We start from the raw sequence: 12599 nt of genomic DNA on the forward strand, positions 1-12599 counted from the left end.
AATTTTTATTTGATTGTGCAAGTAATACATAATTTATAAACCTGTATTTCAGTGTATACCAATCACACAGTGTGATTATATTTAGTATAAAGTGACTGTGTTTGTTTAAAGTCCTTCATGGTTGTCTTGGCAAGTAGAGATGCTGTTTTTGTTACGTGTACTGATGCGAGGTGGAGAGCTGCCTGTCCACAGGGACTGGGTGGGAACAAAGAGCCGGCCTCGTCTCTGTAGCCTTCCTGTAACATGAGCCACACACACACACACACACACACACACACACACACACACACACACACACACACACACGCACAGACACACAGACGGTTAAGCCTCTCATCCTCAGTCCAGCTGTATTCCTGGAATACACTGTCAGAACAGTATAAGTGTAACAGTGTTTTCTTTCACCCGCCACCTAATTGAGCACATGTGCAAATCCTGGATATTAAAGAGCTTTTAGAGTTTTTCAGGCTTCAAGAGCCAGGACAGAGGCCATTTATTCTGATGCTTGAAGATTATAGTCTGTAGTTGCATGCAAGGTTGAGACCATACTCATCAAGCATCTCAGAACCAATAAGTTAAATAGAAATAGCTCTCATTTCTCTTTTGCAGAACCAGGGTTTCCTTTAGAAATAAATGGTGCTGGTCCACATGTCCCGGCAGGGCTGCTTGATTATGGAAAAAATCATAATCACGATTATTTTGGTTTTATTATGTGGCGCACGTGATGACATATATTGTTTACATGGTGGCATGTCATTTTTGTCTCTACATGGTCGCGCGTTTACAGTTCTCCTCTGCTCTCTGTATCCCGCACAGCGGAGTTCGACCCCTGATGCGCACGCACGCACACACACACACACACACACAGAGACAGATCAACCTCTCTCGCTGTCCCTCTGCCATTTTCCGCACGCTGTTTTTGAAATCTCCCGCCATCACCTGCCCCTCGCATTACTAGTAGTTCACCTACTTGACCGGCTCATGTAGTGAATAGAGGAGAGGAGGGGAGGGGGCGGTATTGCGCATGCGCGGCTTCCGTAGAAGACAAAATTGACCAAAAATCGTTTACCCTCGATTTCATTAATTTTGAAATTGTTTGACCTCAAAATCGTAATCGCGATTACCAGACGATTAATTGCACAGCCTTATGTGACAAATGGGAAAACCTTGGGCCAAATATCTGTTTTATCAAGCATAAAATTAATTTATAGTGCTGTTACATCACGTACACAAACCACATACCTATCAACTGTGCACTCCAGATCAGACTGGAGACATAACCACTTAAAAGATTGGTGAGTGATTGGTGAGTTTATACTGTGACAGTTATGGAAATGACATACAATATAGCCAACGCAAGCAGGTTGTTATTAGTGATGGTTATTTATCAGAAACTTCCAGCTCCTTGGCGATCTCCCTCCGGTCAGCTGCCACCTTATTCAATTTTTGTGATGAAATGAGGTGGTATCATGTTGATGTTGATCGTGTCACTTAAACTTTACAGATCACACATTTCTAGTTCATTACAGTGCTTTCAAAACAGGTTGCAGGAATAAATAGAAACAGGGAGTCCAACAGAACCTCAGCTCTGAACAGCAGCTGTGCAGTGCTGCCTCGTCCTCGGCCTGTTTGGACATTCCAAAAGCAATGTGATCAAACTGATTTTGTTGCTGCGCTTATTTGCTTTGCATTCACTCGGGACACAGAGTGAATGATACTGTCTACTAAGAGTCTGTTTTACACCAGATTCAAGTGAATTTGCAAGGAATGTTCCATATGGGTATGTGCATAAATTGCATTTTAGATTTAGGAAGATGTGGGAATATATTATCAACTAAAGTATGCTGGGCCTGGCAAATTTGGGATTTTATATTCCATATTTATAGGTACCCTCTGTGCAGTGTAATCTAACCACTGTGTCGAAAGTAAAACATAGGATGTTTGTTTTACAGGAGATGATGCAGATCTTTGCAGTGAGCTTCTCCAGGAGTCTCTGGATGCTTTGCGTGCCCTTCCAGAGGCCACACTGTTTGATGAGGGGACGGTGTCATCTGTGTGGCTCGAAGTTGTTGAAAGGGCCACCAAGTTCCTCAGGTTTGTTATTTACAGATCAGTCAGTAATTCTGTGTATTGTAAGATGTGTTGGCTAGCCTTTGGTGATTCACATATCTTTTTTCTTTGGGACCAGTGACGTACATGGAAGTGCCAGCACCAAGGGCAACATTCCTCTTCAGGACCAGCACTTAGCCCTGGCCATCCTGCTGGAGCTGGCTGTGCAGAGGGGCACTCTCAGGTAACCAGATACTCTTAATCCCTGCTCATTTGCCTATGCTGATAGACGACTGCAGTTGAAATGCACTGCTGTCTTAATTGCTCACTTTGTCTTTGTGCCATTGTGTCTTTCCAGTCAGCTGCTGTCTGCTGTTCTGCTGCTGCTGCGCCTGTGGGAAAGTGGCACCAGAGAGATGGACAACGAGCGCTCCACCCAGGGAACAAGCGCCCCTCTGCTGCCCCTCCTGCAGCGCTTTCAGAACATACACAGCAGCAAAGAGGAGCCCATTCCTGAAGAGGAAGCTGAGGTGAAAATTTTCTCTCTGGAACTGACATCTGTGCACCTCAGAAGCAGTTAAACACCAAGTGATTATGAGAAATGGAACACATTTTCTATTTATATCACCTGAAGACAGGACAATTAGAGAACAAGAAAGCTCTCAAACAGAACGTTATCAACTGAACGTCTGATGACTTGTGTGTTGCTAGGGAACGCCTGATCAGACAACGTGTTTTAGTGTTGCTGAGCACCCTGGGTTTTTCACCCTATGCACCTCGCAAACTTAAACCCAGAGCAGAAAAAAGCCTGACCTCATTGGCGTTGTAACCATTGTCCAATCAGAATAATTGAGAGGGAGGCCTTCTGTAGTGGTGATGACAAAAGGCAGTAGGGTACATGCTATATGTGAAGCTAACATTAGCTCACTTTCATCGTCACCCTACAAGGCAAGCTGCAGAACATATCTGAACAAATTGTAGACTCAACCTTCTCCTAACATTTTACCAACCATAATCAGGCCTGATGATTTACAGCAGATTGTCAAACTTTCCCCGACTTATCCTAAAATAAGCCTTGAACAGACCATCATCCAGGCAAATTTCCTGGACCAGCTGGTGGTACTCCCCATGATTTCTCCTCTCTATGAGTCTCATGTGCCCACATGGATCTCCATTTCCCTGTGTCCAGTCCCCAGGTGTCCTCTGCATGTCCTTTTTTATGCAGATTTAACGCACAGATCTGTGAGTTTACTTTACAGCAAAATGGTGGTCAAGATAATGACTACTATGACTACAATCTGTAAATGCACTCTGTCTGATCGAGGCAGTCTTCGGTAGACCTCACGTTTTGTAGTCTGTTTCTCTGTCTGTCTGTTTGGGCCCTTAACGTACCACTGTTGTCCTGTTCCTTGTTGAGAATCAAGCTAATAAGTACCTTGTGGTTGATTGCTATGGTTTCCAGATCCTCACAGCCCAAATGAGTCCAAATGAGAGCTTCCTGCGCTACCTGACCTTGCCTCAGGATAACGACCTGGCTATTGACCTCCGGCAAACAGCTGTGGTGATCATGGCTCACCTGGACCGCTTGGCTGCTCCCTGCAGCCCTCCACACTGCAACTCCCCCACATCACACAAGGTGGTGACTCTTTCTTTAATCAACTGAATCACTGATTATCTAATTTTGTAGGTCAGTGATGCTAGTCCTTCACTCAATTATTGCTTGAGATATGTGCCTGTTGTATCATCTTTGTGCTTTTATATCTTGGGTGTGCGCACTGAGTCCTGTTTACTGTACTGTATGATATGGTGTGACAACAAAGCATGGATAGATATGGTTATCATCAGACTTTACGCAGGTGCGAGTCCTTAAACGGCAGTTAATCAAAAGTGAAAGGTTGAGATGAATTTTACACACAGTATTTTGTATGGTCATGTGTTTTGCTAAAGGAGAAATGAACTGTGACCATGTGACTGACTTCATTTCTCTCTGTTTCTTTTTGTTAAAGGGAACCTTGCAGGAGGTGATTGCCTGGGGCCTGTTGGGCTGGAAGCGTTATGCCAATGTTAATGGGCCCATTCAGTGCAAAGCCCTATCGAGCCTTGGAGTCTCACAGATCGTCTGCTCAGAAAAGGGCTTCCTCATTCTGTCCAGCACTGGCGCTGTTTACACCCAAAACTACAAGAGCACAACCCTGGTCAGTTCTGTTGCTCAGCTGGTTTCTGCTCATTAACGTGTCCTCTCTAATGAACTAGCTTTATTCTGAAAAACCAAAAAGCAAGAAGCTGATGTTTTCTTCTCTGCTGCAGATTGAGTCTCTGAATTATTTTGTTGCAGGCTCCGATGCTGATCCATAGTCTGAGCTCCAGAAAGATTGTGAAGCTAGCAGCTCATCCTGATGGGCAGCACTACTTGGCCCTGTCATCCAATGGGGAGGTGTTCTCATGGGGCTGTGGTGATGGAGGCCGCCTTGGACATGGAGACACCACGTAAGCACACAGAGAAATGGTGGCATTCAGACAACATAACACAACATAACAGTAGTTGTAGAATTTATTGATCAAACAGATGCTTGAATAATACATCACATTATATACCATATCTAGGACAGTGTAGTAATGTTTTACATACACACATCGCTAACAGTTCATTAAAAAAAAGCCTGTAGACATAAATTATTGATTTAAATTCTATTAATACGTTTCCTGAAAAGCGTTTCAATCTGTTACATCTCCATTTTCGCTTTATTTTAGGTATCTAGAAGAGCCTGCGATGATCGCAGCCTTCAATGGGAAACAGGCAGGAAAGCATGTGGTACACGTTGCTTGTGGGAGCACATACAGCGCTGCTATTACTGCTGATGGTGAACTCTATACATGGGGCAGAGGGAACTACGGTCGCTTGGGTCACGGTACGCTCCATCTGCATTGACCTGCTAGACACAGCCTCAGCTTGAATAGTGTCTTCGTCTGTTTTTTATCTAAAAGTTGCCTTCTCACTGGGTCTCTAGGCTCCAGTGAAGACCAGACCACACCCATGCTTGTGACAGCGCTGAAGGGACTAAAGGTGGTGGATGTGGCATGTGGAAGTGGTGACGCACAAACACTTTCTGTCACAGAGAATGGTAAGAACACAAGTCTTTTTCGCTTGACTTCTGACCATAGAATCTATCAGCATCAACCAAGCATGTGTTGGTGTTATAATTTTACCACCTCTGTGTGTTTCCACAGGTCAGGTGTGGTCCTGGGGGGACGGAGACTATGGCAAGTTGGGCCGAGGTGGCAGTGACGGCTGCAAGACACCCAAACTTGTGGAAAAACTGCAGGACTTGGATATCGTGAAGGTGTGCTGCGGCAGCCAGTTCTCAGTGGCCCTCACCAAAGATGGCCAAGTGTACACCTGGGGAAAGGGAGACAATCAACGTCTTGGTCATGGCACTGATGAGCATGTTCGCTACCCCAAGTTACTCGACAGCCTACAAGGTGAGTTGACTATTATCATTAAAAAAACAACTGAAACTTTTAGAATACAAACCAGGGTTGGGCTGGTGTAAAACATTTCAAACTGGTTAGAGATTAAGCCAATCAATGCACAGAGCAGGTATGGCAAATTTTACCATACAAGTCTAATAGTGCTTTGACACTGTTGGCACAGGCTGCTGATGTAGGGTACTTTTTAATTTGCTGGAATGTGTCATTTTAACAAATGCCGGTTCAGCTGGTTTGCAAAATATCAACACGGTTTAAGCTTGTACACTGGCCGGAGCAGCAAAGCCGGAAATCGCCCCAGCGCTAACACAAAGATTGTTTTTTCTCTGTTATGTTTGTAAACAGGAAAGAAGGTTGTGGATGTTGCTGTGGGATCCACACACTGCCTGGCCCTCACTGACGATGGAGAGGTGCACAGCTGGGGCAGCAATGATAAGCTACAGCACTTTGATACACTCTTTTCTAACAAGAAGCAGCCTAAGGCACTCCCAGGACTCAACTCCAAACACATAGTGGGAATCTCCTGCGGCCCAGGACAGGTAATCCATAACTGTATTATAATGCTTATAATGCTGCTTATAATGACAGACCCAAAACATTCAACACTTGGCGTTTGTGTGTCGTCAGAGCTTTGCCTGGTCCTCGTGCTCAGAGTGGTCTGTCGGGCAGCGCGTGCCCTTTGTGGTGGACGTTTGCCCTATGACCTTCGAGCAGCTGGACCTGCTCCTGCGACAGGTCAGCGAGGGGATGGATGGCAGCTCCGACTGGCCTCCCCCACAGGAGAAGGAGTGCATGGTGGTCGCCACACTCAACCTGCTCAGGCTCCAGGTAGGTGTTTTTTTATTTGTGCTCATGGCAGGTTTAGATTTGCTTAACAATATGTTTTGGCACCTTCTCTTGTGTCTAGTTTACCACACACAACTGTGCCTTATAATTTCTAGCATTGCAGCATTACACTTAATGGACTGCTGATAGTAATAATCCTGTACATCTCTTAACAATCTCCCTCCTTAGCTCCATGCAGCCATCAGTAACCAGGTGGATCCAGAGGAGCTGGGACTGGGGCTTGGCAGCGTGCTGCTCAATAACCTCAAACAAACAGTGGTAGTACTAGCTAGCAATGCTGGAGTGCTTAATACTGTACAAGCAGCTGCCCAAGCAGTTCTCCAGAGTGGCTGGTCAGTGCTGCTGCCCACTGCTGAGGAAAGGGCGAGGGCATTGTCCTCACTCCTGCCTAATGCTGGTGAGTGCAAATCAGAACATCTGCCAACACTGATTAAACACTTAATGGATACTAAATGTGAAAAATGGTTTGGACTAAGGTTTTAATTATTTTTCTATCCCAGCATCTGGAAATGAGATGAGTGTGAGCCCTGGTCGTCGCTTCATGATTGACCTGTTAGTGAGCAGCTTGATGGCTGATGGAGGGTTGGAATCTGCACTGAATGCAGCCATCACTGCTGAGATACAGGTCAGTGTGTTAATGCATGAGTCATCACCCTCTTTGCTCACATAATGTATTCATGGCAGCAGTTCATCTGTGTGTTTGACAGGGTTCCTACGCAGGATGGAATTTGATTTTAGTCATTTCCTGGTCTGGATAAATATGGAAAAAAGGAAAGAGAGTATTAACAATGTTTGTGTTTCCAGACAGTTGCCCATATTCGGTTTTTTAAAATATAAAATTTAGAATTTTTGTTTTTCATGGCGTTTGGAGCCAGCCTAGCCAAATGTTTACCACTATGTGAGAGAGTGCGAGCCAGTCAGAGTGAACTTGATGTTATCAAAAGCAATAAGTATGTCTGTGACTGAATGCACACTCCTACGCAGAGTTGCCTCTTCGCTCTGCTCCAAGTGCCTTATAACTGTACCAAGTCTGGACACCCACCACCAAGCTACTTTGAAATATAATCTTTAATTTGCACGTACACATAGCATCACAAATAATGGACGCAGTGAATATAGTAGTATGATTTAGATAAAAATGTCTTCAGACCGAGAATCACCTTGAATTCAGTTTTCATTAAATCTGTTATGATTTGCTGTCCCTAAGCTCTGGGTTAATGGTAGCTGTATTCCTTGAGCTCTGCTAAATGCCAAAGTCTCAAGCAGAATTTTGAGACTGATGAATTTTTAGACACACTTACTGTCCTATTGGAGTCCTACAACTGATACAAAATATAAGACATTAATTGTTAAAGCTCCAGCATGCACATCCTTGAACTCCTGAAATAAGCCTCTCACCGCACACAGGAATCACTTTATAATTTTTTTCATGACAGGACATCGAAGCCAAGAAAGAGGCTCAGAAAGAGAAGGAGATTGACGAGCAGGAGGCCAACGCTTCCACTATGCACCGCTGTCGCACCACGCTGGACAAAGACCTCATCAACACGGGCATCTACGAGTCAGCGGGGAAGCAAAGCCTGCCTCTGGTGCAGCTTGTACAGCAGCTGTTGAGGTATCTGCTTGTTGCCTTAACCATGGTGCATCTATATAGATTGACCCCTTGCTGCCTGCTAGCACATTCACACATTTGATCTCTGCAGGAACATCGCCTCCCAGACCATCGCGAGGCTGAAGGATGTTGCTCGGCGCATCTCCAACTATTTAGAAGCAGAGCATGTCAGCAAGGAACGCTCTGCATCTCTGGACCTGCTGCTGCGCTTCCAGAGGCTGCTAGTTAGCAAACTTTACCTGGGTGTCAATGGCACAGATAATGTCAATGGATACAGTAAGTCAAGTCTTTCAAGCCAAATATTTTTCTCCAGTGATCAAGATAAGAGAAATCTATCAAGTATCAAAATGAGCTCTAGGTGGGGAATATTTGATCTCTCTGTCGTTAATGCAGATCCTGAGCTTCTGGGTGTTGGATCGCTGTTGAAAAAGTACATTGCCCTGCTGTGTACTCACATCGGAGACATCCTCCCAGTTGCAACAAGTATTGCCTCTACTGGTCGCCGCCACTTTGCTGAAGTCTCTCGTGTCATTGAAGGAGATCTAACGGGTAAACCCTCTCTCATAAAGTTTGAGTGTTTATGTGCAGCATCAGCTGCATGTACCCCCCTTTTGTAAATGTCTGTTTTATAGTTTATGTATTTTTAAATTTTATTTTATTTTTAAAAATTATTTCTTTATATTTTTAGGGTGTTCTTATTATTATTATTATTATTATTTATTTTTATTTTTGTTTTATGTATTAATATACTCATCTGTTTATTTTATTTTTATTTTTGTTTTTTTGGTGAGTCCTGTGTTAGGGAATGTTCTATTCAGATAAAAATGTAAATGAGTAAATAAATAACATAAAGTAGCATAGAATAAAATTAATTAAAATTAGATAAAGGACTTTTGAGGAACTTGTGAGAAAGTGATGGATGCCTTGCTGTTTCTTCTCTTGATAGGAGTGCTGCTGCCTGAGTTGGTGGTGTCCATTGTGCTCCTCCTCACCGATGACGCAGGTGTCATGCAGGAGACTGGCTCAATCCCTCTCCTGGCTGGACTCCTGGAGCACCTTGACCGTTTTAACCACCTGGCTCCAGGACATGAGAGGGACGATAATGAGGATCTGGCTTGGCCAGGCATCATGGGTATGACCTAATTTGTGTCTTACAATGTCACTGCTGTGAAATTATATGAACCCCTGAATTTGAGGTTAAGACTAGGAGGAGGTTAAGAATGTAACTAGCTTTTTTTCTGCTGTGGCAGGATCCTTCTTCACAGGACAAAGTTCCAAGAACAACGAGGAGGTCTCCCTCATTCGCAAAGCTGACCTGGAGAACCACAACAAAGATGGTGGTTTCTGGACAGTCATAGATGGAAAGGTTTATGACATCAAGGACTTTCAGGCTCAGTCTCAGTCGCTAACAGGAAACAGTATCCTAGGTAAGGTTAGAAAATATTTTTGGGGGGAGATGGGACACAATTAGAATACATTTTAACTTTTTTTTTTCCTTCAGAAAGATGCAGTTTCATTTTAGTCCTTGTTGTAACCTAATCTCTCCTTTTACAGCCCAGTTTGCAGGAGAGGACCCGGTGGTTGCTTTGGAAGCTGCTCTGCAGTTTGAGGACACCAGAGAGTCAATGCAGGCCTTCTGTGTCGGACAGTATATGGAGGTAAAAATGGTTTCAATACACATTTTCTAAATTTATTTAATTATATTTTATATTATTTTATACTATTATACATTAGGCATAAACTAGTTATTGTAGCCAGTAGTTAAGAAGATATTTATTGACTGGCCACTACATAATCAATGAAGGCTTTCCAAGTTTTAGGAAACGTATCAATGGAACCTTGTAAAGAGAATCTGAGTTTTCCCAGTTTGAGGTTTTGCGTAACATCTTTGATCAAAAAAGTGTAGTGTTGTCTTTTAAAGTTTTGTGTTTATCATTTACAGCCTAACCAGGAGACAGTCACCACTCCAGACCTCAGCAGTCTCTCCTCCCCGCTCATTGACACAGAGAGGAACCTGGGGCTGCTGCTGGGTCTCCACGCCTCCTACTTGGCCAAGAGCACCCCGCTGTCCGCCATGGAGATTGAATGTGCCAGTGGGTTCAATGACTTTTAAGCAGCTTGGTTTGAAAATCAAAATGTGTCTTTCCCAAACTTTTCTTAACAGCATTTGTTTTCCTCTCTTTGAACAGAATGGCTCCAGTCCTCCATATTTTCAGGGGGTCTGCAGACCAGTCAGATCCACTATAACTACAATGAAGAGAAGGATGAAGACCACTGCAGCTCCCTGGGTACAACCACTCCAGACAAGGCCAAACTCTACTCCAGAAGAATAACCCTCAGTGACCACGCACAGCCTTTCCTGCAGGCTATTGCTGACAACAACACTCAGGACCACACTGTGAAGGTACAGGCAGCAGCAACAGTGACTCAAAACCAAACAGCACAGCTACACAGCATCCGTGAAGCTGAATAATGCAGTCATGCTTTCATCTTTTGTTTCTGTTGTTTTATTACAGGACTTCCTATGCCAAATAGAGCGTTGCTGTAAGCAGTACCATCTTATTACACCCATCACTTTCCCCCCGGAACACCCTGTGGAGGAAGTTGGCCGCCTGCTGCTCTGCTGCCTGCTCAAACATCAAGACCTCGGTAACCTAGCAACTGGTCTCAGACAGGCTGTTTGACGAGGAATTAAGAGCTTATTTTGGCTCACATTGCCATTGATTTTTTTTTAAATTGTTGTTATGAGCAATGCGAAGATGCATTGAAACCTTTCATTTCTGCACTTCCAAATTCTCAGACATCAGGGCTATTCTACTGTTTTGTTCGGGGGCCACATTTTCAGAAAGCTAAGGGCCAGTGTGTCAGACTTCTCCATGAGCAGTTACTCTTATTGTATATGTACACTTGACAAAACATATTTTCAAAAGATTTATTTTGCTACATTGCAAACAATTTTATAACCTCTGTTCACAACTTCTCTGTGTGAACAGGCACATGGGAGGAGTTTGCCCAGAGCCTGCAGTTCAGTCGAAGTTTCAGTGATTTTTTTGTCACACAACTGTTGGTCTCAGCTGAGTTATTCATGGCTTCCCAGTTGTGCTAAGGAGTGTAGAATTTTGTGTTTTTTACAGATTTTTTTAGTGCAGATTTTTATTGTATGGAGATTTTTTTAGGGCATTTTTGCCCTTAATTGATAGGACAGTCAAGTGTGAAAGGGGGAGAGAGAGAGAAGGAATGACATGCAGCAAAGGGCCACAGGCTGGTGTCGAACCCGGGCCGCTGCGGCAACAGCATTGTACATGGGGCGCCTGCTCTATCCACTAAGCCCCAGTATGGAGAAATTTTAAAGAAGACATTTAGAATAAAAAGCTGTTTTGATGAATAACACTACTTTATTTAAAGCTTAGCTTTGGGTATGTTTACTGATGGAGGTGGTTGTCACATATGATGTATTCAAAGACTGCCAGAAATGTGAAAATCTGACAATAATTACTGTTTTTACAGTTTCTGGCTGTGACCACAGGTGTAATTTTTTTTTTAATTTAAAAGAAACATACTGATGTGTTGTGAGGTGATAAAGCAATTAGGCCAAGTACTGAAGTTGAAACGACCTGTCCAACACTTTGTCTTCTTATACAAAATAATTTGCACTTGTACAGCAATTTATTGTAAAATGTCTTTCTGTCACAGGTCACATTGCTCTTTCACTTGTCAGTCAATGTGCCTTGGGTGTGGACCAGGGGAAACAGAGGTCCCTCCCTAAATCTGTGATTGACGTGTGCCGCATGGTCTACCAGGCGAAGTGTTCTTTAATCAAGGTATGATTACTGCTTGTAGCTGGTGGACTGTTGTAGGAAGGCATAATAACAAAACACAAGAGCTTGTATTAATTCCTCACTGCAGATTATTTGTGACACTGTAACGAAGAGCACTTTGTTACCAGGGACTGTTTTGCCTTTTATATAATTCACAGTGGGCTTGCATTAATGCACTTTATATGGACAAGACACATGGCCCTTTAGTTAACAATATGTGCACTTTATTAGCAGGACTTGCACAGAATAAATTGAAGAAATGAAAAAGAATGGGGCTTTTAATGATGTGTTTGCTTTTCCTACTTATTTCAGACCCATCAGGAACAAGGACGCTCTTACAAGGAGGTCTGTGCCCCTGTCATCGAGCGTCTGCGCTTCCTGTTTAATGAGCTGCGTCCAGCTGTAAGTAACGACCTGTCTATAGTGTCCAAACTGAAGCTGCTGAGCTCTCAGCCCCGCTGGAGGAGGATCACCCAGAAACTCATCAGGGACCGCAGGAAAAAAAGAGGTGGGATATTCCAAAACCTACAACACACTAACAGGGTTTTATTTTCTTCACATGCAACCTGTTTCTGAATTTAAATGTGTTTTATATTTCAGTGCCTAAGAAATCAGAGTCTGCTGACATAGAAGAGCCAAAGCTGGAGAATGAAGGGACCAATGAAGAGGAACTTAATGTCCACATCAGCCCCACGCCTGCTGACAGGAAATCACCCACTAGCAAGACAACCAAGGTACTTTAATGAGGCTTAATTATTGGAACATTTACATCAAGATGGACAAGTACC

The 12599-nt window shown here is 43.6% G+C and overlaps 1 protein-coding gene across 3 annotated transcripts in view; it reads left to right on the top strand.

Moving 5' to 3' along the window:
• herc2 (HECT and RLD domain containing E3 ubiquitin protein ligase 2) overlaps nucleotides 1-12599 on the top strand; it is a 57963-nt gene that overhangs the window by 11386 nt on the left and 33978 nt on the right. For 2 of the 3 annotated variants that reach the window (XM_050054566.1, XM_050054567.1), the window contains exons 7-31: nucleotides 1953-2094; nucleotides 2189-2293; nucleotides 2408-2579; nucleotides 3512-3685; nucleotides 4056-4244; nucleotides 4385-4536; nucleotides 4801-4958; nucleotides 5058-5171; nucleotides 5278-5529; nucleotides 5881-6074; nucleotides 6163-6363; nucleotides 6550-6778; nucleotides 6882-7006; nucleotides 7818-7996; nucleotides 8085-8269; nucleotides 8387-8542; nucleotides 8940-9125; nucleotides 9244-9420; nucleotides 9548-9651; nucleotides 9936-10086; nucleotides 10183-10397; nucleotides 10510-10642; nucleotides 11687-11814; nucleotides 12124-12319; nucleotides 12412-12545. In XM_050054566.1, coding sequence (XP_049910523.1) covers nucleotides 1953-2094; nucleotides 2189-2293; nucleotides 2408-2579; nucleotides 3512-3685; nucleotides 4056-4244; nucleotides 4385-4536; nucleotides 4801-4958; nucleotides 5058-5171; nucleotides 5278-5529; nucleotides 5881-6074; nucleotides 6163-6363; nucleotides 6550-6778; nucleotides 6882-7006; nucleotides 7818-7996; nucleotides 8085-8269; nucleotides 8387-8542; nucleotides 8940-9125; nucleotides 9244-9420; nucleotides 9548-9651; nucleotides 9936-10086; nucleotides 10183-10397; nucleotides 10510-10642; nucleotides 11687-11814; nucleotides 12124-12319; nucleotides 12412-12545 — 4151 coding nt within the window. The remainder of the gene's footprint in view (nucleotides 1-1952; nucleotides 2095-2188; nucleotides 2294-2407; nucleotides 2580-3511; nucleotides 3686-4055; nucleotides 4245-4384; nucleotides 4537-4800; nucleotides 4959-5057; nucleotides 5172-5277; nucleotides 5530-5880; nucleotides 6075-6162; nucleotides 6364-6549; nucleotides 6779-6881; nucleotides 7007-7817; nucleotides 7997-8084; nucleotides 8270-8386; nucleotides 8543-8939; nucleotides 9126-9243; nucleotides 9421-9547; nucleotides 9652-9935; nucleotides 10087-10182; nucleotides 10398-10509; nucleotides 10643-11686; nucleotides 11815-12123; nucleotides 12320-12411; nucleotides 12546-12599) is intronic. The other variant, XM_050054568.1, reaches the window with a different exon arrangement.

The sequence above is a fragment of the Epinephelus moara genome, chromosome 10 (assembly GCF_006386435.1).
Source record: "Epinephelus moara isolate mb chromosome 10, YSFRI_EMoa_1.0, whole genome shotgun sequence".
In the NCBI taxonomy this organism is placed as follows: domain Eukaryota; kingdom Metazoa; phylum Chordata; class Actinopteri; order Perciformes; family Serranidae; genus Epinephelus; species Epinephelus moara.